This window comes from Strix aluco, chromosome 3 (assembly GCF_031877795.1).
Source record: "Strix aluco isolate bStrAlu1 chromosome 3, bStrAlu1.hap1, whole genome shotgun sequence".
In the NCBI taxonomy this organism is placed as follows: Eukaryota; Metazoa; Chordata; class Aves; order Strigiformes; family Strigidae; genus Strix; species Strix aluco.
The window spans coordinates 124,658,139-124,685,720 of NC_133933.1; the positions used below are offsets into that span (position 1 = coordinate 124,658,139).

General features: G+C 36.0%; 1 protein-coding gene across 6 annotated transcripts in view; it reads right to left on the bottom strand.

The window, feature by feature from the left end:
- The window catches only part of ATAD2B (ATPase family AAA domain containing 2B), a 78,818-nt gene that overhangs the window by 44,356 nt on the left and 6,880 nt on the right, over positions 1-27,582 (bottom strand). For 4 of the 6 annotated variants that reach the window (XM_074820141.1, XM_074820144.1, XM_074820140.1 and 1 more), the window contains exons 2-16: positions 25,165-25,245; positions 19,104-19,258; positions 17,591-17,637; positions 16,400-16,553; positions 14,086-14,188; positions 13,528-13,636; positions 12,125-12,241; positions 10,593-10,668; positions 8,693-8,791; positions 7,384-7,495; positions 6,520-6,635; positions 5,563-5,737; positions 4,680-4,768; positions 3,492-3,651; positions 2,422-2,512 (exon numbers count right to left, since the gene is read on the bottom strand). In XM_074820141.1, the coding sequence (XP_074676242.1) occupies positions 2,422-2,512; positions 3,492-3,651; positions 4,680-4,768; positions 5,563-5,737; positions 6,520-6,635; positions 7,384-7,495; positions 8,693-8,791; positions 10,593-10,668; positions 12,125-12,241; positions 13,528-13,636; positions 14,086-14,188; positions 16,400-16,553; positions 17,591-17,637; positions 19,104-19,258; positions 25,165-25,245 (1,684 nt within the window). Of the gene's footprint in view, positions 1-2,421; positions 2,513-3,491; positions 3,652-4,679; positions 4,769-5,562; positions 5,738-6,519; positions 6,636-7,383; positions 7,496-8,692; positions 8,792-10,592; positions 10,669-12,124; positions 12,242-13,527; positions 13,637-14,085; positions 14,189-16,399; positions 16,554-17,590; positions 17,638-19,103; positions 19,259-25,164; positions 25,246-27,582 lie in introns of those variants that run through there. The other 2 variants (XM_074820142.1, XM_074820145.1) reach the window with 2 other exon arrangements.

Here is a 27,582-nt window from a genome sequence, read left to right on the forward strand (position 1 = left end):
CTTGAGCGTGATGGTTTGCCTCTTTACAATTCTATTTATCATTATTTAAATAACTCCTATTACATTGTAAAAAGCTTCATCTGCAATATGACAGAGAAGGAATCCACACTTTTTCAGTTGCTAATACGTTTTGTTTCCTACAAGACTGAGTTAATAGATAATAGTCTCTCTACCTACAGGAAGTTATCATTCAGAACAATGAAATAAGGACAAGAAAGGATTTATAAGGTTCAGGGTATCTGGGGCCCATCTCCAGTAAGCAGAAAAAACATAATAATTACTTGTGTTTATCGAAGGTACTAATAAGACATCAGCGTGTGGTCTTCTGAGCAATTCTGTGCTCTCCCCAAGCTGCTTCACTTTGTCTCACACACATTGCAGTGATGCGGCCATTCAGTGAAGTGGGTTCTTTAATTCTCACATACACAGAAATCTCCTAAAAGGTATGTAATCTATAACACCTGGGACAAAAATCAACCCTCAGGAAATAACCTATTTTTTGCAAGTCCTGGGGCTTTTCCCTTCTAATTTCTTTATAATTACACCCCTGGATCTTAAAAAGTTCTGAGTCGCACATACATCTGCTTCCCCAAAGTCATTTACTTTGGTAGCATTTCAGCAGTTTTCTTCATTAGAATCCATACGCTTGTAGTTAAGTGTTGCCAAGTTTGCTGAACTGGAGAGAGGTATAAAACACGCTGTGCAAAAAGCCTGTCGAGACTAGGCAGCTTTTACTCTGGGGGAGAGGGGGTGTTGTCTGAGGGGCAGGGGTGTTGTTTGTTTGTTTTTAAAGAAAACCTGCACACAAAAGGAGATAGCAGACCAGTATATACCGTATCATATGACAAGTGTGCCAATGAGTCCAATTTTTAATGGCCACAAAGAATCTGGGAAGTTTGTTTAAATAATTAGTTGCTGCAGATTTAACTTATAGAAATGATGAAGCAATCTCAAGATGAAGAAGATAAACTAGGCTTACTTCAGCTGTCTTAGAGTCCTTTTAATAGTCAAAAGGTTTTAATCTTGGATGTATGGGAACATTTAAATTCCAAGATACAGAATGGAGACAATCAAGTGCACAGTAGTTGGACAGTAGGAAAGCCAAAGAAAACAGAAAAGGGTATTTCTTTTTGTTAGCTGACGTTTCCACAGAACTGACAGGCTTTATTGAGCACAAAGAATGTCTTCCAATCAAACCTACAAACGGCTTTCCCTATGGTCTGAAATTTTAAAATACATAATTGTGTTCTCAATGCAAAAATATGGTGAATTTTCAAAGCAACAACTGGGTTTTAACCCATCTATTCCCCTCTCTCCCACTAAGCAGCACCATGTCTTTGCACAAATCAAGCAGAATTTACATGAAATGGGTTTGGCACATGCTGTCTTATACCCGGCAAAGCTTAAACTGGAGTTTGCTGGATAGTTATGTTTTCTCCTCACCAGAAGATGTTGAGGTCTTTGTACATCAAAAGCGGAGGGATGCTGCTTCGATGATAGATGTCCCTGTGGATGAAGAGGATAATTCGGATGTACTGTAGCTGACTGAATGGACTGATGTTCAATTTAAAGTTCTTTTATCTCTGATGACGGATTCCAATGCACAGATATTTGAGACTGTCCTTTTTCTGAGAACTTCAGTGCTTGTCCAAGCAGATGACTGACAGAGGATGGATCTTTGCATGACAAATTGTTGAGAAGAGATTGTGGTGTGTGTTTTAGGGTCATTTCCTCTGTTAAATTCACTATAAAAATATTTGAGTTTATTTCTGATTAGCTTTTAAGCAGCAGGTTTATCTTGAACAACCATTCTCCATTCAGTACAGCAGGTCTTTGGGCGCTCCAAAGGTATAATTAATGTACTCATGGTGTGGTGCTTTTTTTGCCCCCTGCCTGCATCTACCCTTTGAGGTTCTGTGCTAGCAATCTGGAAAAAATTTCATCTTTAGAAAGGCTGGTTAGTTTGTTGGATTTATGTCAGAGGAGAGCATGCCAGTCAGTAAAAACAAAAACAAACAAAAAACCCACACACAAGTACTGATTTTTTTTTCCCCTCCATAAGTAGACAGAAAAAAGCCCCAAGTCTTCCTATCTCTTCTGTAATATACTAATTTAATGGGAAGATTACCTAAAGATTCTAATTTCCACTTCATTTTGCTTCTCTGAGGGTATGCATCCTATATAAGGACAGTGGTGTTACAGAAAGGAAACATGACTATTTTCAAACAACTACTAGCTACTCATTTTGTGGTTTAGTAAGACAGAAACACATTTTGTTATTACAAAAAGAGTGTTGTTGAAAGTACAGAGGTTGAGAAAGGTAAAAATAATAAAACATCCTGATACATTGAACACACCGTCAAAGTTTTACACAGAAAAGAAAGCCATCTATAGTAAAAGTACTAACATCATAATACTCACCAACACATTTTTCAGCCAGTTCTCCTAAGAAAGGATCTGACAATTTGGGGTTCCAATCCCTGGTATGAATTTGTAAAATGTGCTTTCGTGCCTGACATTTAAAAAAAGGAAAAAGAAAAAAAAAGAAAAAAGAAAAAAGAAAAAATAAAAAGAAAGAGAGATCAAAATTAGCAAGCCAAATCCATGTCATAATGTTTTAGAAAAAAAAAAATTTCATGTGAATATATTTTACCTGGTTTTGATGTCACTGAGATGCATAAAATAGAACTTAGCACTCAAAAGTCTCTCAAGAGCAAGGGTTTTCCCTTTTTTTTTAACTTCATATATAAGCAGTAATTTTTTCAGTATATCAGTTACACATTTTAATTGCTGTTTAATCAACAACATTATTAGACATGAACTGATCAAAACTCATGTTCTATTAGGAATTATCATAATGTTATAATTTCATTTTTAATTGCTGCACCTACGATTAACAGCTTCTACTGTCAAATGCCTCACCAATTAATTTATTGCCAAGTAGCACAGTACATACACATGAATTCCAAAACTATTTCGTTTTAAAATTCTATAGAATCCAAATACACCTACCAATATGCAAAGTAAATTTAATTTTAAGTATAAATTAATGAGATATTATGGTTGAGTTTACAGAATCTAGACAAGGAACAGAAATGTTCCTGTTGCCAATATAGTATCATCTGGCTTTGTGCGTACAATTTTTGAGTTTAGCAGTCTACATGATAATAAAGCTGTTTTCTCTTACCATAACTTCCAAAACTCCAAGTTAGTGCTCATTATACAAATCCATATGAAACTACAGTTCTTAGATCAGCAATTCAGTTTAATGCAAACATTTACCCCTCTGTTTAGCTTTAACTATATTCTGAACACTTGAAGTTCAATACAACTTTATGTGCACAATGTGTTTTTACTAAAAATGTCTTCCTAAAATTAAACATTCTTACAAGTAACAATGCATATTTTTATTTCATAAGCTTGGTTGTCAGGCATTCAGATGTTTAATATACTAGAAATGTTTATTAATAAATCTCCTCTGTAAGTTTTACCTTTTGATCAGGCAAGTTGAAAAGAAATTCCCTGTCAAAGCGACCAGGTCTCCTGAGTGCAGGATCTATAGAATCCAGTCTGTTCGTAGCACCAATTACAACTATTTCACCTCTATTATCCAGTCCATCCATGAGGGCAAGAAGAGTAGACACTATAGAGCTAAAAGAGTTTTCAAAAAACGAATGTATAGGGAACACTGCAAGGATTTTTTATTTTTTCAACTGCAACATTCATAATTTCAAAGAAACAAGTTGCATAACTGTTTCAAGTCTCAAAGCAAGAAGGAACCTTTTGATATAATCTGTATTATACTTAGTATTTTGACTCCAGTAAGGATTACATCAAATTAAAACTTCCTCCTTTAAAAGTTTTGAGGAATGTGAGCTCAGGAAGCCATTTACTGCACTTCTGAAAAGCTCTCTTCCATTAACAGTATATGCATCATCCTGTTTAGAGCAACCAGGCAGAAGAAAGGTGCATCAAGACAAAGCCACATGTTCCCATAATCTAGTCTGCTGGCCCCAGAATTTCCCTCCTACCCCCCCTCAGTTGAGTGGAGTGAGATATACACACAAATGCCACCACCTATAGTATCAAAGATACAAGTGCATTGCCATAAAAAGCATGGCAAAACTGAGATTGAAAGCAGCCAGGAAAAATTTCAGTCAGCAGTAAACGGTTGTAAAAAGTATTTTAAAAAATGACACAATAGCAACTCAAGATAGATTTGCACACCACACCATCCAGAATCAAAATGATAAGGGTGTCCAGTTCATTCATAGAACATTACAATTCATCATTTTAGAATAAAATTTTTTTCAACCAGCTATTCTATTGGGCTGGTAACAGATAACCTGTTTACAGTACAGAACCAGCAACCAAAAAGGAAGGCTGTGGAAATCTTGAAGTTAATAATGTGGCTGAAGGGTAATCTCCACTGCAATTCAATTCCCAGCAAATTACAGTCTGTCTGAAGAACTGAAAAGATGACTTTCGACACCAAAAAAACTCAACAATCCTTTCTAGTGTAAGTGGGTTTACACTAGAAGGACTCAAGTCCTTTCTAGCGTAAGTGGGCTTAAGCAAAAGTAAAAACCTTTCTTGGGAACTGAGCAAAATTATACTTCAGAGTTTACCAAAATAATGTGGCATATACCAAGATAATGGTAGCATATGAGAAATATTACCTGTGAATCTGATCTTGTCTACTAGAACGAACTGGAGCCAAGCCATCTATTTCATCAAAAAAGATTATAGAGGGTCTCATCAAGTATGCCTAGTATGCAAAAAAAAAAAATATATTTGAATTCCCTGTTAATTCATAATTTATCCATCAAGTCTGAAAACTGTTTGGTTTTATTACAAAGCATTAACATGCTAAACTAACACATATATTGAGACAACTTTGTTAAATAGTGTACAGTCTGAAAATAAAACTGGGTTTTCAACTACAATACTGTTTCAGAGAGAGCAAAAAAGACTGCATTCTCCTTTGAATAAGCAAGATGGCACCAGTGTATCAGTTTTACTGTGTGCTGGAGCGATTAAAGACAAACTGACACCTTATACTCAGTTACAGAAAACAGTATCTTATCTGCTCATATGTTTAGACATCTGTGTCTGAAAACAGCTTTTGTTTGAGCAACTGCGTTTCACTGCTTTATGCAACTCTCTCTTCTGCCCATCATCTTCCAAGCCAAATAAGGACACTAAAATATACACACAACTGATGAAATCCTGCATCCTCCTCTATATAGCATTTATCTTGAACATGCCAGTCAAACTCAAACTCAATGACTTAATTTTTTTTTTTTTTTCAATTTTTACCCAAACTACTTTGTCTGCTCCATTAATGGACAAGTCAAGAGACGACTTCTCAGTTTTCAGAGCAATAGAAACTGTTGTCACCATTCCTCTATTTTTTTGTCTAAATATATAATTTGGACAAATCCTGCCCAACCAACAAAAATTTACAGTTATTTAGTTTCAATTGCAAGTAACTTTGCCTAAAACACAAAAAAAAACCAACATACAGAGAAATTATATGAAAAATAGGTATTTTCATCTAACCTGATCAAAAAGGAGTCGAAGCTGGCGTTCAGATTCACCAACCCACTTACTGAGACAGTCTGCTCCTTTCCTCATAAAGAAAGCCACCTTTTTGTCTCCTTGACTGCATTCATTAGCTAGAGCTCTAGCTACCAAGGTTTTACCTGTTCCAGGAGGACCATAGAATAAACAGCCCCTGAAGATAAATGGATCAACACAGTCACAAACTTATTTTATGTCTCCTGAAAAACTCCAAGTCAAATTTTATAATGAAGACAGGGAGCCTGGAGAAGAAAGACTGAAGTTCTAATATTATTATTTCGTGTATTGAACATGACTTCATAAAATCTAAGAGGTTTTTTATGCTTTCAAATCAGTAAACCTTTTCTTTGTAGAGAACGTTAATCAAAGGCATATTAAGCTTCCAAAGAATTGTTTTACACTAGTTAAATGCCTCCTCAAATATTAAATCTTAGGTAATATTTGAATCAGAGCTTGTTACTTCTTTGGAGAGATGTACTTCCTTTAAATGAAAAAAATACCCCAAAATTTCCAATTTGCTTAGTTTATGCGTACCCGTTTACATCACATACCAAGATACCTAATAAATATTAAAACCATAATATAACATTATTGAGGTTACTTCTATAAAAGAAACATCAACATTTAACTTGATTTAGTGAAATATTTGATAACATAATGGAAAAAAGTCAAGGTACTACTAAACAGAACATTTGAAAATTCTTTCTTTGATCAAATTACAAAGTTTACCTTCCTACCACAAGAAAAATAAACTAGATTTTTGTAACTCTTCATCCCACTTATTACATTCTGATAGACAAGTGGGGTAGCAAACACGTAAGTCTATTTGACCTGTAAACACTTCAGGGAAAGAATCAATCTCCTATGTGTTTTCAAGTGACACACTCTTCAGAGCTTAATAAAATAAAATACAACAATAAGAGTAAGTACACCTACCTTGGTGGCTGAATTTTGAATTTTTCAAATATTTCTGGATAGAGAAGAGGAAACACTACCATTTCCTTAAGTGCAAGGATATGATGGCTCAATCCCCCTATACTATCAAAACGCACCTTAGAAAAAAAAAAAAAAAAAGCAGAGAGAACATTATTGTAACAGCTTTCCACAAAAGTACCTTTACTTACAAAATAACATATTTAACAACAAATTACAAACAACACTGCACTGATCAACAGGAGTTACCTGAATTTTGAAAGTGTAAAAAAAGTTGAGCAAGTCAATTCTTGGCTGCCCACATAAGGCACAAGTTAACTGTGCCAGGGATGCCTAGACATCTACACAGATTCAGCCTAAGTCTGAGAGCATTTTCAAGCTCAGGCACAGCATAACATGAATATAGTCAAAGTACTTCTAGAGAGTGGTTCAGCTCTAGTAATAATTCAGCACAACACACACCATAAGCTCATGTGCATCACTGCTTCTGAATAGGCACAGGGCCCACATGGCTAGCACTGAGTTAAGCAACCCGAGTGGTCAGTACTCCTGTTTTCAGCACTACTTAGCATTATCCCAGTTTCTACTATTACAAGTAATCACAAAATTACTGTAAACAAAGAAATATAGCTGGGCAATTGATATTTTGTCTTGATTTATGATCTGTATGCAGCCTGTTGATTACCTACAGGCCAAAAGCAAGTACTTCGTAGCCCAGAGGAATAAACAGACAACAGCTTTGGAAAAAAAATCAAGAGAGATCAGTGCGCTTATTATGAATTTACTTCAACTCTAATGAGAGGCTGTGGTGAATTCTGTTTATGCATAATTGGGGGAAGGAAAATAAAAAGTTCTAACAAAACCTACCGATTTATCAACAATCATAGGGTCAACATCAGCCAAACTTGCCCCAACTTTCACACGTTCTCGCAGGATTCCACTAGCTAAATCTTCTGCTCTAAAGTTTAAAGGCAGGCACCTGTTCAACAACAACAAAAAAACACCAAATAAACATTGTTTTGTTTTGATCATTTTGCTGGAACAGGAAGAACCAAGAGATTAAATGCCTCCTGCTACCTAAAAAGGCAACCCTCCTGGATTGATAAAGTAATCTAAGCTAACCTTTTTATTGTGGTAATTATTCTTGTATATCTAGAAGTTCCTTAAATATAAAGATAGCTTTATGCTTCCATACAGATATTTCAATCTGGAGAACTAGGCTGTACAGACTATTTTAAATAAATGCAGAAGAAACAACATTGACCAAAAGAACAGGAACACTCTCCACTGCCAGTGATGAACTGCCTAAATTCAGTATGGTAAGAAAAAAGATTAACAGCACAAGGAAAACAGATTTTTTAAAATATAACTCACTAGAGTCCAAAGAAAGGAAATAAAAATATTTCTTGCAGATCAGCTATAACTCACATCCACCTGTTCCAGCTTCTTAGTGTATTTAAAGAAGCTTTAAGGCCCTACACAGATATTACATCAGGTCAAATACACAGATAAAGGGAGCAAGAAAGGTAGCAGTAAGATACAGGTTACACTTAGAACTACACTTTTGGTAGTTGTACGTTGCTGGAATTCCTCAGGATGGAAAAGAGAATGAATGGTGTGGCAGACAGGAAGAGATGGAAGAAAGATGAGGATATGCCTTTTTAATTTTCTGTTCAGTATTCCAACTACTGTATCTGTGGCGGTACATAAATTTACTGATGTACCTTATAGACCTTCCACTTTTAGGTAACTGGTAAATAAATGTAAGGTCAAAAAAATGTGTTGGCGGTGTAGAATGCACATATTGTTACACAACAGGAAGAGAGAAGAATAAGAGCTAGTATTGGGAGTACAACTGAACTAACTAGGACCAAGTAACACCAACAGTTAGAATCTGTTTTAACCAGCAGAAATTGTTTGTCTTACATCCCAACTGAATCAAACAGATATTCTTATCCTTCCATCTTTTTACCACTATTGTTAATTATCTACTCATAAGACTTCAAGCTGTATGTTAATATATAAACCAGCAGTCCTCCTAAACCGTGTCTGCAGGTAATTACATGCAGACTCAAAAAAAGTCTGCAGAACTGGTAGAACATTACAGAATAATTCTGCTTATTTTCTGATGAACAATAAAAAACAAACCCTCCTAAAGACAAGCATGTTTTGATACCTATTTCTTGCTCTGGCCATGCTTTTAGATTTTCTTCTTTCAAAACGTTCTTCATCTGAAGAGGTTGTATCACTGCTGTGAATGGCATGCTTCTTTCTCCTATGGAAGTGGCAAAACAAACAAATAACTCAGTCCTTTCTGCAGTAGAATTGCATGTTTTCATTCTTCGATAAAAACGAAATTGAAGCAGCAAGTACAGTGCTGTTCAGGCTTGAGATGCATGCAAATTTTAGTTTTATTAAGTATCAAAATAATCTGGGAGGGGAACAACATCTTTTACTGTCACAGGGATGTCTGACAAACATGAACATTTCTAAAACAGTAGATCCCCAAAAGACATGTGGTTCAGTTTATGTTACCTCAGCAAGTGTGACCGAGTATTCAATCAATAAGCTGCTGAAGTTCATCAAGCAGCAACCGTATGTAGAAAAGCTTCCAACCACTTTAGCCACCTCCAACATAACAGAAATATCAAGATCTCCTTACTCAGTTTGATGCTTCCCTTTAAATATTCTTTGAAAAAAAATCCATCCTTCCTAAAGTATCAGGTGTCTTTTTATGAGGTCATTAATTCTGAACGTCAGAACAGTTTCACAAAATACCTGTAGCGTAACTTCTGATCTGAATCTAAATAAAATTACTATTCAAAGTCTGCATGAACCTCTTATTTTAGTATGGTAGTATTTCAAAAACTGAGTATTTCCAAAATATTAGAGAATGTACATCTTCTGTACAAAAAAGTCTTCAGTTTGAAAAAAGTCGGCACTTCTTTTGCATGACAAAGTTGGCAAGTAGTAAAAGTTCATGTATTTTTAGTGAATACAGTGAGCTGCATCATTTGTATGAGCACGATAATGCAATGACTAGATGGTTTTTTGCTAAAGGATAACATGGTCAATCAATTTTACTGTTCAATAACCAAAAATTGGGTACATTTTAAAATACATCAAAGAGAGTATCATGCAATTAGGAAGAATTTTTATGATGATGTCCTGACAAGAAGGGATAAAAAGAGAGTGCAGCAATGAGCATGCTAGAACTGAAGGGATAATGGCTTTTACACTCTATATCTTACTAGCAAGTACAAATCCCAAGACTATCCAACAAAATGGCATATGCACTCTAAGACAAAAAAACAAGCTCTTCAAAATTAAATGTTTTTATGTATATTAGAAAGAAACTTGTAGAATCATAAGATTCTGCTATTATTTTATTTACTTTTCATATTTTCACTATGCCATTAAATTGAGCAATAAAACAAGCGTTTCAGCTGAGACTAGCGTTTGTTTACTTGGATTCTGTTCATGGACAGATTTATCTTTTTGAAGTTTTGAGTAAGTTTATGTTTTTTAAAATGTATTGAGCTCTGATCTCATCTGTTCTGTTAAATAAAGCCTATTGACAGTTTCCAAGACAACTTGGTGTATTCCAGACATCTCTGACACGAAAGGTAAGAGTTAAAAATTACGCTTGGTAAATATTTTATTAAATTGTTTGTATTACTTCGATAAAATTTGAACTGGAAGAAAACAAAAAACATTACCCCACTTGGTTTATTTTTGTAGAATAGAAAGAGGATACTTGTTAAACTGCTGCTTTGGATTTAAACACTAAACATAAGACAGAAACAGCTACGGTGTATAATGCACAACTCTCTTTCCAGTACTTGCAGCACACCGGTTTCCATTCTGTTTATCACAAAGCTTCTACTGGTGTTATGAGGTACTATGAAATTAATTTTTGTATGCTGATCAGGATCTGAACCTAAGATGCAATGCAAGACCCACACACATGCATGAATGAACTGTACAACTCATTCAAGAACGTTTTGAAGATCAAAAGCTAACAGAAATGTACTGAGGGAAAGCAAACATCTATGTACCAAAAGACTGACATTTACCTGATATGGCTTCTTCTTGCAGGAGATCTGTGAATATCGAACAGTGTATTTTCTCTCTTTTTTTGATGAGCTGGCACTGAGTAAGAGAAGGTATAGGTTTGTGGTTGCAAAAGAATAATAAAGTAATCTAATTGCAAAAGAATAATAAAGTAATCTAAATGCAGCGCAAAAGTCCTGGATTATTGCTTTACCAGTAATGTTATCACTGGTTTCTCTAAAAGCTCAAATTAAGAAAAGAACTGGGGGGTAGAGGGAAATCAAACCTCTTGTGCTTTATTTCACTATTACCATATCTGGCTTGATAAAGTCATGGGAATTCCACCCTCAGTCTCCTCAAATCTTCACAGCTATGGCTATTACAGCAGAGAATGTAAATCATCCAGGGCGTTTTTAGTTTATTTGCAGGACATGAAGCTCCATACTGAAACCTCTTCACAGATGATAATATGGGATGTTTTGAAATTTCTCTTAACAAATAAACCACAGCACTTCTCTATCATAGTCTTAATGTCCAAGTTGCCTTAAGATACAGCATACTGCATACAACAATGTAATCTAAACCAAATATGCACAAAATGCATTATTTTAAACAGTCTTAAAGTATTAAAAGTTTCAAAATCAAGAGACACTACACTGAACACTGTACAGATCCCTGACAGTATGTCCTGTGACAAGCAGCTAAGGACACAGGCTTTGTCTAGTTTGGAGAAAAGTAGGGTGACGGGGAACCTCATTGCTCTCTACAGCTCCCTGAGGAGGGGAATGGGGTGCTGATCTCTTCTCCCTGGGATCCTGTGAGAGGATGTGTGGGAACGGTTCAAAGCTGCATCAGGGCAAATTCAGACTTGACATTAGGAAGCATTTCTTTACCAAGAGGATGGTCAAACACTGGAACAGGCTTCCTAGAGAGGTGGTCGATGGCCCAAGCCTGTCAGTGTTTAGGAGGCATTTGGACAAAGCCCATAATAACATGCTTTATCTTTTGGTCAGCCCTGAAGTGATCAGGCAGCTGGACTGGATGATCGTTGTAGGACCTTTCCAACTTAACTATTCTATTCTAAACTTCTCATCCAGGCAAAATGTGGTAACTGTTGCAATGTTATTTACCTACAGTTATGAATTAGGCTTACCACTCAAGAAGAGTAACTATTTTTATTATGTAATTACCTAATTTATTCAAGTGCTTTCTGATTTCAACCACACCTCATAACACATGTGCTCCAGACAACTTCAGACAACTATTTCTTGACCTAAACCCTGTTCACCTCCAACCCTGAGCCCAGCACATGGCAGTACTTGCAAAGTTCAGTGAAGCAGCACTAGCAATGTCACTACCACTGACAGATTGATAGATTGTGTCTCAGTAGTCCTATTCACATGGTGAACAAAAACAGAGGCAAGATGGAAGTCACAAACCACTGCATGGGAAGTCTGACAGAGATGAGTAGTCATCCCACTTTTCTGTTCCCACACCCATGGTATTCTTGGAGGTCAGTTGAGAAGAACCGCATAAGCACCGTCTAGTTCCTCACCTATTGGAGGGGCCTGGTATCTTTCAACAGTTTTTCTCTGTCTGAGATTATATGGCCGATCATTTTCTTCTCCCTCAGCTTCTTCTACTTCTATATCTCCATCTTCTTCCTGAGACTCTGTTGGGGGGGAAAATATTTTCAGAACACTTCTACTTGATGCCAGAGCTACCTTCATCCTAAAAATTAACATTTTAGTGGTCACTGAGAATTATTCCCCTCTTATTAATTAACACTAATTGCCAAATCACTGGAAATTTGAAGACCAAGATAAACCTACAGCTCATTGTCAAATTTCCTTCTAGTTTCCCACAGAAGGTTCTGGTAAAGCAACAGAACGAAAAATAAATGTAGTCAAATCAGTTTAGTTGTAAAGTACTTCAAATATCACTTCTATCCAGTATCTTTTTCCTTAAATAATTATCCTTCAAATCAAGAATAATGCCTTTCTTCTCTTTTCCCACAGGACTCTCAGAAAATCAAGTATTTGACACAGCATGAAAGTAAGTACAACTTCACAATTCACAATATCATTTTTACACAAAGCAAATAAACACACTGTATAAAGGTACCACCTCAGTCCATCTATTAGCAGGATCAGAATTTCCATCCATGGATTTCAGAATTAAGACTGCATTCTTATTCACTGGGACAGACCATACCTCTTAGTGCAGCTTCAGTTCAAAACTGAGACACGCTATGCTTAACTCTGTATGGATCCCTGACGTCTGAGTCTGATTTCTTAAGGAAGCCAAGCATGCTGTTGATCATGCCATCAAAATTAGCCATAATCCCTTCTTTATCAATACTTTTTGAACCCACTGGCCAGTTTCATCCAAAGTTTTAAAGGAAGGTAGAATTTCAAATACACTTGTGTGTCTACAAGCCTTCTAAAATTCAGTGGATGAACAGAAAACAGAGACTTTAATTAATACCTTCGCCAAAGGAAGGATGCAGAACTGACTATTACACATTCTTTCTGGTAACTGTCACCCAGCATATGAGAAATAACGAGTCAGTTAGAACATGCATACATGTAGACTACATGTATCACATCCTGGCTTCCACCAGAGGATTGTAATAGGGAATATAAGGAAAGCTCCAACTACTTAAATAAACATTTAGAAATCAGGCTTTGTTCTGCCACTTTCAGATAAACTTAGTTTTTTTTAAAAAAAGAACTATGTAGAGATCCCTAAAACTTCTCCTCCTTCTAAAGAGGAGGAGGAATCCTTCAGTGTGTACTTATCTGCAATCATCTTTTAAATTGGTCTATTTAATAACTCCAAATCCAGATCTAAAACCAAATTACTTTCTGTAGTGCAATATATTACCATCTTATGTTAAGGAGAGCTTTGTTTTATAAGTATTTCAGACAAACCCTTACAACTCTTTACAACCCATACCTTCTTCTTCTCCTTCTGTGGACACTTCATGGTGGTTCTGAATCCCATAGCTATTTCTCCTCAGTGATTTCCTTCTTCTTTTCACTCGAGAATACATATCCATGTTTTCCTGGAATAAAATTCACATAATACCATCAGTACTGTCCCATGTCACTCACAGTTAGCCCACAGTTCAGTAACTAATACTCCACACAATCTCTATCCCTCAAGTCTTTTTCCAACAGAGCCCTCCACAGGTAGACTACCAAAGCAGTCTCATTTCATAGGTCATAAAATAACTCTCAGATAGTACCTAGTCCATCTAATACATGGTTAACATCAGTATCAAGCTGGTTTAGGGAACAAAGCAGATGACAGTCCATGGTCCTGTTTTCAGACTACCAGAGTGTGCTTCAAACCAAAGGAGAACCACCACAGTACATCATGACAACATGGCAGTCAATCCATCAATAAAGAAAACATGGCTTAGTATATATTCATTAATTTTGTTCTGAATGTGAGTTTATCAAGACTTTTAATGTTATCCAGTGAAGAGGATCTGAGACACTCTGCACTTACAAATTCTGTATCTGTCCACATCCGTAGCCGTTCTACTTCCCCAGACCGCCTATTTCTCCTGATGTTAATATTATCCATTTCCTGTAGGACAGCTTCAGCAGTACTAAAATATATGCAACAGTTAACAAAAAAAACTTCAGTCTTAAAATAGTAGACACGCCAAACTTTTTACAAAGCATCCAACAACTTAACATATCTAATTCCATGGTCTGTTATGACTATTCCAAGGTCTCCAAATCAACTAAATATACAGATTAATTAAAATGTGAAAATTTTAGAATAGCTACTTGAATCTATCAATTAACTACAAAACCAACCATAATAAAGAAAACTGAAAGGTGAACCTACAGAATATAAACTAAGGAGTACGCGAAAGAAGAAATGCTGATGCTATTAAAATTCGGGGTTCAAATTAGGCTGCAGCATTTTAAAAAATATTTTTTAAAAAATTTTTTGCTCAGTCTAAATTGTAGCATATAAATGAGTAACTGCTTAGATGTTAGATTAGGTGTCTGCTAAGATTAAGTTTGCAGACTGAGAAAGTAAAGCTTTTTACCTACATAATTATAATATTAGGAAAGCAATTAATGCCTCTACCCATAAGCTTTACAGCTTTTTACCGTGGCCTCAGAAAGACACTAATACATAAAGATTTAATTATTTTTTTTTAAATGTTTAACCAGTAACACCTAAAATTTCATCGTTCATTATCTGACCTCACTACTCTACCATCTCTCATCCACTATCTAATTAGTGTACATTTTCATTATCTGAAGTATTTGTAAACAGCTGTCAAAACAATGGTGGTGTATAAATAATAACCTTGGCCAAGATGCTTCATTGCTAAGGAAGAAAACAATAGAGTATTACCCAGGCCAAGTCAATTATTTGGCCACCTGTCCTGAACACCAAGTTACTGCTCTCTGTGGTGATTATGGTAGATTTCCACTGGAATTCTACTATAATTGTATAATAATTGTAAAAGGGAAGAAACGTTCACCTCCTTTCTTTCAAGCTGTTTAAATCTAAAGGGTGAAATCCTGCCTAGAAAGAAGTCAGTGGAAGATCAGGTGACACAAGTCAGTAAAGTCAGGATTTCATTATGAGCACCCCTCTGAATTTAAACAATTCTTCTACAAAATCTGTGATGTATTACATAACCACTTCAAGTCAAATCATGATATAGTTTGCTGTCAAAGAAAATAGGGTTGGAGGGGACCTGGAAAAGTCCACCTGCTCTGCCAGGCAAGAACAAACTACACAATACCTAAATCATTCCTGACAGACATTTGTCTAATCTGTTCTTAAAAACCTCCAATGACTATGGGACACACTATTATCAATGTAAATTCATATACAGACTTCAGTACCATGATCTTATTAAATTACAATCTTCATGGTAAACTTTTTCCTATTGTTGATGAGGAGAGGGAGATTCAACTGCAACTCAAAAAATAAATGTAACTCAATATAAATTTGTAAACTGATATCAAGTAGTTACTGAGTAAATTGAAAAAGAAAATTAAATTAATAAAAAATTCAACAGAATTTATTTAACAATAAAGATCATACTTGGCAATTAAATGTTTATGCTTAAATCATTTTCCGAGCACTAGAGCAAGCATCTCTCACAGATGTGACTATTAAAACCTGTTTTACAGGTGGGAAAATTGAGACATATTAAGTGACCTGCCCAGGGCCACACAGAAATATTATTTCAAGAAAAGTATTTCTGGCTCCCATTCCTATGCTCAGACCAGACCATGCCTCCCTCTCTGACCTACTTTGTCTGCACAGTAAATGTCAAGAAGTGACACCCACCCTATGTGAATTACTAACAAATGGTAAAAAACAAAAACAAAAAAAAGAAAGCTACAAACTTTTGATATTTTATGATCAAAATCATACAAGCAAGATCTAGAAAGCTTCCGAGCATTGTTGCTAATCACTAATTTACATCACATTTAGAGTATCACTACGTAAACAAGTTACTAAGAAACAAACTAGGGTGTGGATTTACAGCATGTCAACCACTCTGCAATAACCGCCAACATACACAGTTTCATCCAGGTGTAAACACAGAGTAGCTTACTCCTCAATGAAAGTCTGGTAAGCTGCTTTGCATGTAGAGCATGGGTAACGTAGGCAGTTACAGCACAGGACCCAGCTGTAACTCAAACCACAATCTAGCTTGCCTCAACGCTAATACATTCCCACAGTAAAACACATAGATGGCACTGGAAGACAGGATTTTCTAATTTTTTAAAAAATAATTAAGATGCTTTGTGAATACAACTGAAGTATCCCCACATACCTGTTTACTAGCTGATCAAACAATAAACTCTGATTCAAAGTTTCAAATCTGTTTTTCCTGGACCGACAACTTTTTCTGACTTCTATATCTCCGTTTATGCAAGCATGGTCCCCATCTCCCTTTTTTTCCCCTCGAAGGGGATGGCTTTTGAGAGCTAAGAGAAATTTGTATTACTACTTCAAAATACAGGAAACAACATTTTCACAAACAAGAATTAAAAAGAGAATACTTAGCAAGGACAATAAACCAAAAGTTATGGAGCACAGTATGAGCACCCTTATATTCACTAAAGAAATATATTTTTAAAATTCCTCTCAAAGTTGTTTTACAACCTCTTTCTTCAGACTCGAGCTTGTTTCCTTATATGATAATCTTACTTTGATGAAAATTTGGCATTCAAATATCCATTCAATATTTTTAAATTAACATCAATACTAAAATGCACGCTTGGCCCACAGTTTGAATTCTTAGTCTTTCAAATACAGTATCAAAAGGTCAGATACAACACATTGACTTCACAAGCAAATCTGTATCAGCTACTCTGTACAGTGCCAAACAAAAAGAGATCCCATTCCTGATCATTCCTGAGGTACCATAATAAATAATAAAAATACCAAATATGCTTAATGGATTAACACTTACATAGATTCAACAAAGAACTAAACGAGACAGAATTGATGAGAAAGAGACACGAAAGACAAAGTGGTTTTAGCTGAGATATGTAATGGGATGGCAAGTTTGTAAGGTACAAACATACAGGAAAATTGTTCAAGGTAGCAGGAGCTGCAGACAAGGCAGGTCTCTCTAAAGCAATAGCAGAGTTAAGTAATGTCAAGAACCACAGAAGGCCGAATTTGAAATGAGCAACAAGAGTAAGTAAATTAAAAAGACCAGCTGGGAGAGGAAGGCCAAAATTAGTTCGTAACAGTAAATTTGGGAATTAAGGAAAACATCAAGATCATGGCCAAGAGGTCTGAATTGAGAAGAGAAATGGAATTTCATCTAAGAATGTTCCCCATGTCCACAGAGAGCATCCAAGATGTTGACAGAAGAAAACTGAGCCAAAACAGTAACTTTTCTGGTCAAAATGGTCAGAATAAGCAGTAAAGTTATCAAAAATATATGCCACTGAAAATCATTGATATAAAATTGTTAAAGTAGATACAAAAAGGTCTGCTGTAATACACTTACATAAGCTACGTCCATTTGGTAGTGTAGCACCAGGCTGAGAAGTTAACCTAGGAAACAATTATATCACACACACAGTGTTAACACTCCTTAGCCAAGCAAAAGTTACACAGTGAAAATAGAACTTTAAACACAGAATATTCCACAATACACTAGGACTTCAAAACCTTCGTGGCACGTAGTCTCTGAAGAGCTTGCTTCGTGCCCAACATTGTCATGAGGACAAAACTGCCAAATACCAGTTATGTGAATCCCCCCCAATTATCCAAATATCTTTTATTAATCCCTCCAATGTTCCCTCATGCCGTGTCCTACTATTAACTCTCCCCTTAAGTTTCAGGACAGAAACTTGACACAGCTCTTCAAAGGCAATTATCATTCAAACACTTTGGATAAACTAGTAGAAACAACAAACTTTTGGAAAAAGTCTTAGCAACTCAAGATCACTATTAGGCCCAGCACTTTGGATTTTGGCAGAAAAGAATAAAAATCCTCAGATGCAAGGACACGTCATAAGTAGTGGGTTCTACATGAGTAACAACATGAGTTTCAGTATCCTGGCCAAATTTCCTTTGACAGAGTGATCTAAATTCTCCCAGCCACATTAAATTTTTTTTTTATTTCTTAGCATTTCTAACAGGTACAGTACAAGTCTACACTTATAAACAAAAGAAACAGGAGGTGCATGAGTTTCAATACATTCCCAAATGACCATGGCACACAATGTGCTGTATTTAATTTGTTCTGTTTTAAAAGGGAAAACAAAGATACCTATTTTAAGATTTACATAGATTTTAAATATACTTCATCCTAGCAGACAACAGGCAAGTAGAGAATTAGTCTTTCTTACACACAAAGCACTGCAAGAACCATTTTGGTTTGTACACAAATACGAGTATTGACTGAAAGTTCATGGCCCAGGAACATACTGTCTACACTGTCTCATAATTACTTCTAATCATGTTAAGAACCTTATGAACACAAGAATGCCTTGTGAAATTTTAATCAGAGTTACAAAATGAAACAAATTACTTCTCTTTTGAGTTATAAAAATGTAGCAGCACTTAGGCTGCATTTAATAAAATACAGTAATTTGAGTACTTATAACCAAACAGGGTAGAGAGGCTGAAAACTACAATGGAAAGAAACTTGACCATTATCCATTTCCTCAAGATGATAATACTGATTTCCTAATTAAAATGTCATGTCTTCTTATAGCTTGAGTACATAAAAATACCAATTAAGTCACTAAATTCAGATGTATCAAGAATCTAGAATTCAGACTGCATCTCAAGTAAAATTACTCTCCATTTTTGCACAAATATGCATTGAAAGGAAACACAGAGAGGACTGATGTAACCCACGTTACTGAAGTCTTTAATAGAAAATTGTATGAAAATAACACACTTCAAAAGTACACTCTTGACTGTGAGCTGCAGTTCACTGCAGAAATAGCGTGAGTTAACAATACAGGAAAAATTGGTAAGGCTTCATTTTTCTCTTGGCACCAAGTTACCTGGACTGTCCAGTTGAGATGCTCCATTCCTCTCGCTGCCCAGTACTGCGTGATTTTGATTTGTCTTTGCACACAGGATCAGCATGTTTTGAGGTACGTTTGGCGGGAGGAGATATGTGGCTATCACTCAAACTAGCATCACTACCTTCATCTTTCTGCAAAGAAAAAAAAGCATCAGACCATACTTAATTGGCTCATTTATATACATCCTTACAGAAAAAGAAGAAACTTAAGCTTAGTAAAAGGGAAGACTATCAAACTCTCAGTAACCAGCTTGTGTGAAATATTAAAAATGTTTATTCTGAAAACACTGGTGGAAACTACGAAAATATTTAAAATTAAACTTTTCCATAATATTTTACATTTATTTCTGAACAAGCATTCTGTATCTCTAACCCACTGTATTTTGTATATCATATATGACACTGCTACTCTTACCCTACTTGCAAAAGAACCAATAGTGCAATGAAGAGAAAAAAAGACTGAGGAAAATTAAGAGACTTAGAAACACAGCATGAATTTACTCTACTGATATTATCTTCATCTTTAAAATGCTTCAACAGTCATATTATCTCTTCCTTCTTGTAAGTTTTGCAATACCTTGTTCTCTTCTTTAGACTACCAAACACACAGCTAGGAACAACTGAAAGTGGACTTTATACTTTTACAGCATTTTTTGTCTAACGTGTTCATTAACAGCATTATACATACTAACAACATTAGTCTTTAACACTTTTAAGAAGCGCCTAAACACTACTGGAGGGTTTTTTTTATCAGAGGTAACGTAGACAGAAACTCAAAGATAGCAGCACGGGACTACTTCAGAGCTGTGCTTCAGAAGTGGACAGACAGCAAACTTCAGAGGATCTGCTTCTGTTAAGGTGAACTACAAAAAGAAAAAATCTAGGTTCTATAAACCACAAATTTTAGCTCACGGAAACAGTCTTGATTAAAGTACTAAATATCCTCTCTTGCAACAACAGAACAACCAATTTCCGAATATTAAGGTCCAGGAATTGTCAGTAAGCACTTAAACTAAGAACAAAAGATACTTCTACTTGTATGCAAGGAGATGATCACGGAAGTCCCATTTGTTCATCAAGCTTATTAACAACAACAATCTGATTAGTACTCCAGGTAAATTCAGCATCATGATATCTCACGTACTCAAGAAATTAAAAAAAAAACAAACAAACAAGTCTTTTTCTTAAAAGAGGAAGACAGACTATCACAACACGGTATTCAGAAAGTGGCAAAGCCTAAAGAAATCCAAATGTATGGGTGCAGTTTGACAAAACAGCTCAGCACCACTGAATCCAGGGTGTGGACTGGCCCATGTTCTCCCCTGCCTGGCTACACAGCACCACTCCAACCTCCTTTGATCTTCTGCTGATGTTTCTCTGACCCACCCATAAACCAAATCAGTTCACTACAGCTTCAAAAGTTCACTTTCCTTCTGCGATTAGCTTCCTACCTGGTTAGTGAGCTCAACCATTTCACTGACGGGTCAGACAAGTACAAAAGCTAATGCAAGAAAAAAACCTGAGGTGAGGATGGCACCATTGTCTGCAGGAACAGAAAGCTACAAGTGAAACAGGCTGTCTGCATCACCCCTTAACATTCTGTCTCCCAATATATATTTTTAACAAATATTAACTAATATAAATACTTCTCATACTAATAAATTAATCTATATGTTATTCATTATGATAGAGTATTTATTTACTGAATATGCTATATATGATTTTTATTTATAAATACTTGTAAATACTTTTGATAATACTAAAAAATACTAAATACTAAAAACTAGTATTAAATGCTAGCCCATGTTCACATTTCATTTTAAAAGTAGTTTTAACGTTGATAATTAGCCTGTCAAGGCAAATCCAGGGAAAGAAAGAGGTCTATATAAAGATTCAATTTTAGGATTCACATAACCCTAGTAAAAAAACAAAACAAAATCCACACTTTTTTCTTCTTCATTATTTCACTTCTTCAGGAAGTACATCAATGTAACTCAATATCTATAATAACTAGATCATAATTAAAACTTTAAATTAGATGAAGCAGATTTTGGGATCTAAAACCAAGGCTTAGCCAAAGTCGTAGCAAAGATAACTACCACTGTTCCTAAATACAAAACACCTGCACCTTGCATAGCACTGAAAAACACATGTGCAGTCACCCAGCTGTTTCCCGTAACACTCTGCAACTACAAAATACCAACTTTTCACAACATTTTAATAGTGTACATATTCACTTCTGAATACTGTAAGCATTTGTGTATGTACTTTTTGCTTTAATCAGCCACAAGTTTATTTGTAGACTTAGAGAAATACATCATTGCTAAGTCAGTTTTAGTAACTACTTTCTGAAACTACAAGAGCTACCCTGTGCAGGATAGAAGCCGAGTTTCAAGGTAAGCCACAGAACCAGTTTTAAACCGGCTAGGTGAGACAGAGAAAATGAAACCAAGAAAGAGAAACAAGCATGTAACGAAGTCTTATGAAGGCTAACATTAAAGCTATTTTGCGAGCAGTGAAATTAGTAATGCATAGGTTCCTATACTCCATGTCTACCCCTTCCCATGCAAAAATCCTAAACTCCTCACAGGTCTCCTATGACCACCGTTTTCTGCATTTCCTCCAGTTCCCTGCCTCTGGTCTGAAGTCTCAAAATCAGCTATTCCTCCTTTGTCCTGTCTATTTATTGGTGAAAGGCAATACAGCAATGTAGCTACTTCTGAGGTAGCGCATGCCCAGTGGTCAGCTGGCAGGTAAAACAAAATATTAGCAATAAACCTGGAGACAAAATCTGCTACTTCACATCTCTCTCTGCTACTGAGTTACCAATATTCACAAAATTTATAAAAGCTGAGTATCTCTGAGATCTCTAAATACTGTCAAATGAACAGATACTGGCCAATAGCCTCAAAAACTGGAAAGGCTGGCTAACCATCAATGTGATCACATCAGTGCAGCTGCCTAAAGAACTAGACTAGCAATGAAGGGGTTTAGTTAACATAAGCAATGATTTCTGGTTATTCTTTAACATATTATTTTCAGTTGAGCCTCAGCTGTCTGCATATCAACTCTACACAGTGACTTAGCAAGTATAAAGCAAGTCTAAATTTTAAGTCAAGCCCAAATACTAACTTATGACACCTGCTGTAGAAGATGCACTAACATACAAAATGTTTTACCATGAAGTAGTGACAAAGCTACTACAATGAGAAAACACTGAAATTTTAAATATATTAATAAGAATCCAAGCTCCATTTTCCAGCTAACAGACAATCTTAAAAATTCAAGCTCTAGGAAATCAAATCACAACTAGATTGCCATCCAGAACTTTCACCTACCTACAGTAAAATATGGAGATAGAGCTTTCATTACACTCAAGAGATTAGCCAAACTGGGATATGCTAGAACAAGAAAAGAAATTAATTTCAATCTGAGAAGCCTTTACAGAGCGCAGTCTATCCACCTCTTCCTCCCATTTATAGCAAAAGAGATCTTACAATTCTACTGCACTCAACTCGTTCCCTCAAGTAACCGGGTCTCAAATCATTTATGCCTTTAATGATTAAAAATAGTACTTCAGTTTCAACCCAGAAACTTACTACTTAACAGTACACATCATGAAAATGTTCTGGGACTAGAAAGAGAAATGAATGATACAAGCATCAAAGTTAAAAATTAAGAAATTAATAATGCAATTGCAGAAGTAGGAACCAATGCACTGAACTCAAAGCTCCTAATGAAACACTGGCACTGAAGCAAACATACTCACAGGCTGAGAGAATGCAGAGAATATGAATTAATAAAATCTTAATCATGTCAGAAATTGCCTGAAAGCATACTAAAGCCGCAAAGAAAAAGCAAGCACAGAAGAATCAAAAAATTAGTTTATGTACTGTCAGAAAATACAAAGAGGTAAACAAAATTTAGCACAACTGCATTGATCTAACAGAAATGAAAGACCCACCAAACTCCAGCTGTGATCCAGAACAACCAGAACCCAGCACAGCTTCTTATGGAAAGCACTCTCACTAACAATAAGTAAGGAAATAACTGGAGTTAACAGGATACCATCCATGGCCTAGACTGGTAAAACATGGTCTTCATTATCTTTGGATTCAAGAGTAAAATGGAATGTGACAGCTAAATGAATACTGAAAATTAGCTGTTGAGCTAAGATTCAACAGTGAGAGTCTTGCAGAGGTAGCAGGGCAAACTCTGGTAACACACCTTCACTGAAAGCAGCTGAATGATGGTAGCAATAAATCTAGAAACAAAACCTAAAATTAGTATGTAAATAAAGCAATAAAATAAATATAGCTGCATACTTATCTGTTTACTTTGTATGAAAAGGAGAAACATGGAAAAAATGTTTATTATAATACACACATTCATGAACAAGCTACAAAAACACTGATACACAAAATTACCTTAGTCTCTTCCATATCCATCCCTAGGTTTCCAGCTACCACCAGAGCTTTAGTTATAACATTTAGAGACAAGTCCTTAAGTTTTCAAAGAACGCAAACTAGAAATCAATTAATAAAACTGACTTCTTCCTTCTCAATCCATCCTCTTAGATAAAAGTGACTACACCAATACAGTCTTTCAGCATGACTTGAAGGACTCAACACACCAAAGGAGACCTCACCAACAAGGACTTTGCCTTCAGGTGTATCACAGGGATCAGCTAGCTAAAGCATGATAGCCACTTAATTTTCAAGTTAAAATACAAAGACTACTTCTAGTATATTGAACGGGAGAGGGCTGGGGGGTTTTGCATCTTCTGTTAAGTAAATTGGATCTCCTGGCCAAGAGAATATCCAAAGAACTCCTCAATACACTGCTGGTCTAAACACCCCAAGACAACCATAATCCTGGTAACACAGGACAAGTACGAACCATCTCTGTCACTGTCATCTCCAAGTACGTGAATGCAAGTTTATTGAGTTTTTAAGTACAGGATGACACGACATTCAAACCACAACCACACCTTGCAACTTCTGAAAAAGACTCCATCTGGTTTGCCACAGGTTCAGCTGTGTTAAAACACAGGTATGCAAACACGAATATTTGAGTTTTCCACCGTGGTCAAACTTGCTCTCCTTGCCATACATTTTGTGGGTCACACCCTCCTTCTGACTAACTCTGTGCCACACCCGGAAAGTTAGAATGATTGCTTATACAACTTCGTAAGTAAGACAAGAGAGTTTTCAACCTAGTGTTTTAAACCTTTCAGCACCCATGTTTTTCTCTTTTCTATGACCTCTTCCCATGTCTAAGACATGAAATTAAGACAATGACGTTCAATCTTCAAGCGATCAATCCTATTCCTCCACATTTTGTTGAAAGCACAAACCATTTTAGTTTTTCTTTTTGACCCGCTTAACAAGCACAAAGCACCCTGAAATTTCCTTTTGTCTCAATAATAACGAAATAAACATTTTCAAGAAATCTATTTCAGCTACAGGTTTTCAAATACCCGTGTTTCTAACTTCAGTTAATTCTTCGCTTCTGATATTGAAAAGTAACTTATTCCTCTCCATTTGACTCTCTGAAAAGACGACTTCAGACATCTCTAAATCCTATTTTTACTAACTTTGGAGAAACGAATCCAGGTTCTCCAGTTATTTCTAACATAATTTAAAAGGTATCTTGTGAATAACAACTCATCTTCTCAGATGTCCCCGAATATTAAGAATCTGGATTTATATTTTAAAAGTACATGTGAAAAAAATCTAATCTACCTTTTCCTGTACCAGTTCATGCAAAGTTCTTGTGGAAATGGGCTGTCCATTAAAAGAAATAAAACACATACTTGGGGATACTTAATGCATTTAATAAACATTTTTATCCCAATGGTATAAAAAGATAAAAGTTGTTTTTCCAAAATAAAACTTGATTTCATTAATAAAATGTGATTGCGTCCCCAGGGTACCAATTAGTTAAGCCGATCACTCGTCTTTGCCCTCAGACAACTATTCAGTTAACAAATAACTTGCTTTTTCTGTGTTTAAACTATAACGGCATTTCAAACATACCAATAAAATACACCAAAACCACTTTCTATCTGTCTGTCCAGTGATTCTGCATAAGCCACTTGCTCCCCTGTGTATCAGTTTCTGCAAAGGTAAAAAATATGAATTAAAACATTAAATTCTACAGATTTATCACATTAAAAGATCTGCTTTAAGATCTATTGAAGAAAGGCAAGAGCTAGGTATCCTTTCTAATGTATTGTTGGACTATGCATACTAAGCAATTAAAAAAAAAAAAATCAAAAGGCTTCACAATCGCTTTGAGATACTTTTAGTTTTGCTCTTATTTGGTTCCAAGTTCTAGTAACTAGATCAATCAAATTTTCTACCATGACTGCAAAAATGTCATCTGACCTGAATCTAGTAATCCCTTCAAATCCTATTTCAATTTTTTTTTTAAGTTCACCACTTTGCTTTATAGCATCTTCACAAAAAAAAAAAAAAAAAAAAACACCAAACTAAAACTGTCCTTATGTTCAGTACAAATTTTCAGTAGCTGAAATGCTCTCACCAGTGTGTTCAAACTAGGGACCACACCTCACCTTACACATCTGCACTGTGTCCTAATTTCAGGATGACACATTGCACTACCCACTCTCTCCAGCACCAACACATCCTCACCAGCTCCTCTCTCCTCCCCACCCCAACCCACATTTTCCTGGCAAATGCCTTTAGCCCCTCTTCTACCGGAGGACTGTCTACTTGCTTGGTGGGAAGAGGTAAGACCTGATACACTTGTCTGGGGAAAGAAGGTAACATGACTCAACTCCAGGTCACAGCACAATACAGCAGACTGTGTTCCTGTCGGTACACCATGTACTGCTGCGTGCTAAACATCCACCTTTGTGTCCTAAAAACCTAGTCTTAAGTATACTGCCTGTGCCTTCAAATAAAAAGAAGCTAGGAAAAAATGTATTTGGATTAAAGCACATTAACTACCTTACTAAGAACTTCAAGTTCCGTTAAAGACCTCTTGTGTTAACCTTACCGATAGCTTGAAAAAGAGACAAAGTTGGCTTAAAAGAACCCTATGGTTTGGGTTGGGTTTTTTTTTTTTTCAGTAAACTATGCTTTCGTCAATAACAGCCATTAAGAATACAAAGAATACCATCATCTAGACTTTTTCAGAACAAATTCTTCCCCGCTCATTCAGGTAAAAAACCAGATTTTTTCCATGAGAAGATATGCATTTTTTCAATAGATTTCCATTTTATTTCCTGGAACTCTTCAATTCTACAATTCAGGTTATTTGATAAACATGAAAGCCTTTAAGAAAATTTAAAAGTTTACAAGTGAAAAATAGAAACCACTACCTACAACGCTGTTTATTGTGTATTTTCACACTTGCAACCATTCTCCCTGTCTATAATAGAAAAAGACACCCTTCCATATCCAGGTTGAGCACCTTTCATCAGCTTTTGAGCTGACATCCAAAAAATCTCTTGCGATCCACAGGCTACTTGTAGATTCATGACAGAAGGGGAGAGTGAACTACAGAGCAGTCTCCCCCAAACTAAGACAGAGCCCATAAATAGCGAGCTGAGGTTTGTCCTCCACCCATCCTCACTGCCCCGCTCCAAGCATTCCCACCATAACCATTCCTCTACCCTCCTTTATGCCTTCACTAAAATTAGGGTGACACTGTGAATTTTCAGCTGATAATCAAATCAGACGCATGCAGGGGAGGCAAGGGGAAGCAGGAAGATGTGGGGAAGGGGGTTTATTTCAGCTGGACCAGTAACCTGATCCTGATGCAGCTGATCAAATGGCCAGGCAAGCATTAATATTGGCAAGTCTATTCATTTTCACAACTGCAGAGTCAACAGTTTGCAGCACATGTGAAACCACACACCTTCAGAAGAGCAAGTCTACTGAGAAGAGGTCTCTATTAGCTGTATGGGGGCCCACAACTCACTCAGAAGTTCTTCTAGAAGATCTCAGAAGTTTTTAAAACCACTGATCTTCCTAAGTTAACACTGAAGGAATACTAAAAGCAAGACATTTTTAGTCAAAACCATATTAACCATTTCCATGAGTTTCTAAATTCTGTTAACAAAGACTTTTAAAGCAAAAATTGTATTTCTGTAAACATTCAAGAATTATTACAATTCAGAAGTGGAAAAAATTAAAAGAGTCAAACAAACAACTTTTTCCCCGACTCTTAGTCCTCAAAATCCATCTTGGTTCTGCTGAACAATCCCATCCCAAAGAAAGTCTGAAGGACATGGCCTCTTTTTAGTACTACTATAAACCTAAATAAAGAAGCAGAATGATCTGAATGAGGATAGCAAGCAGGAGAATAGCAAAAACCCTTGGACCAGAAGGTTCCCCAAGGTTTGGGTACGACCAGGTACTTGACTCAGTAAACTAAGCAAGGAAGTGTCTGTAGCAAGTGATGCTACAGGAAGGTGGCCTTCCGTG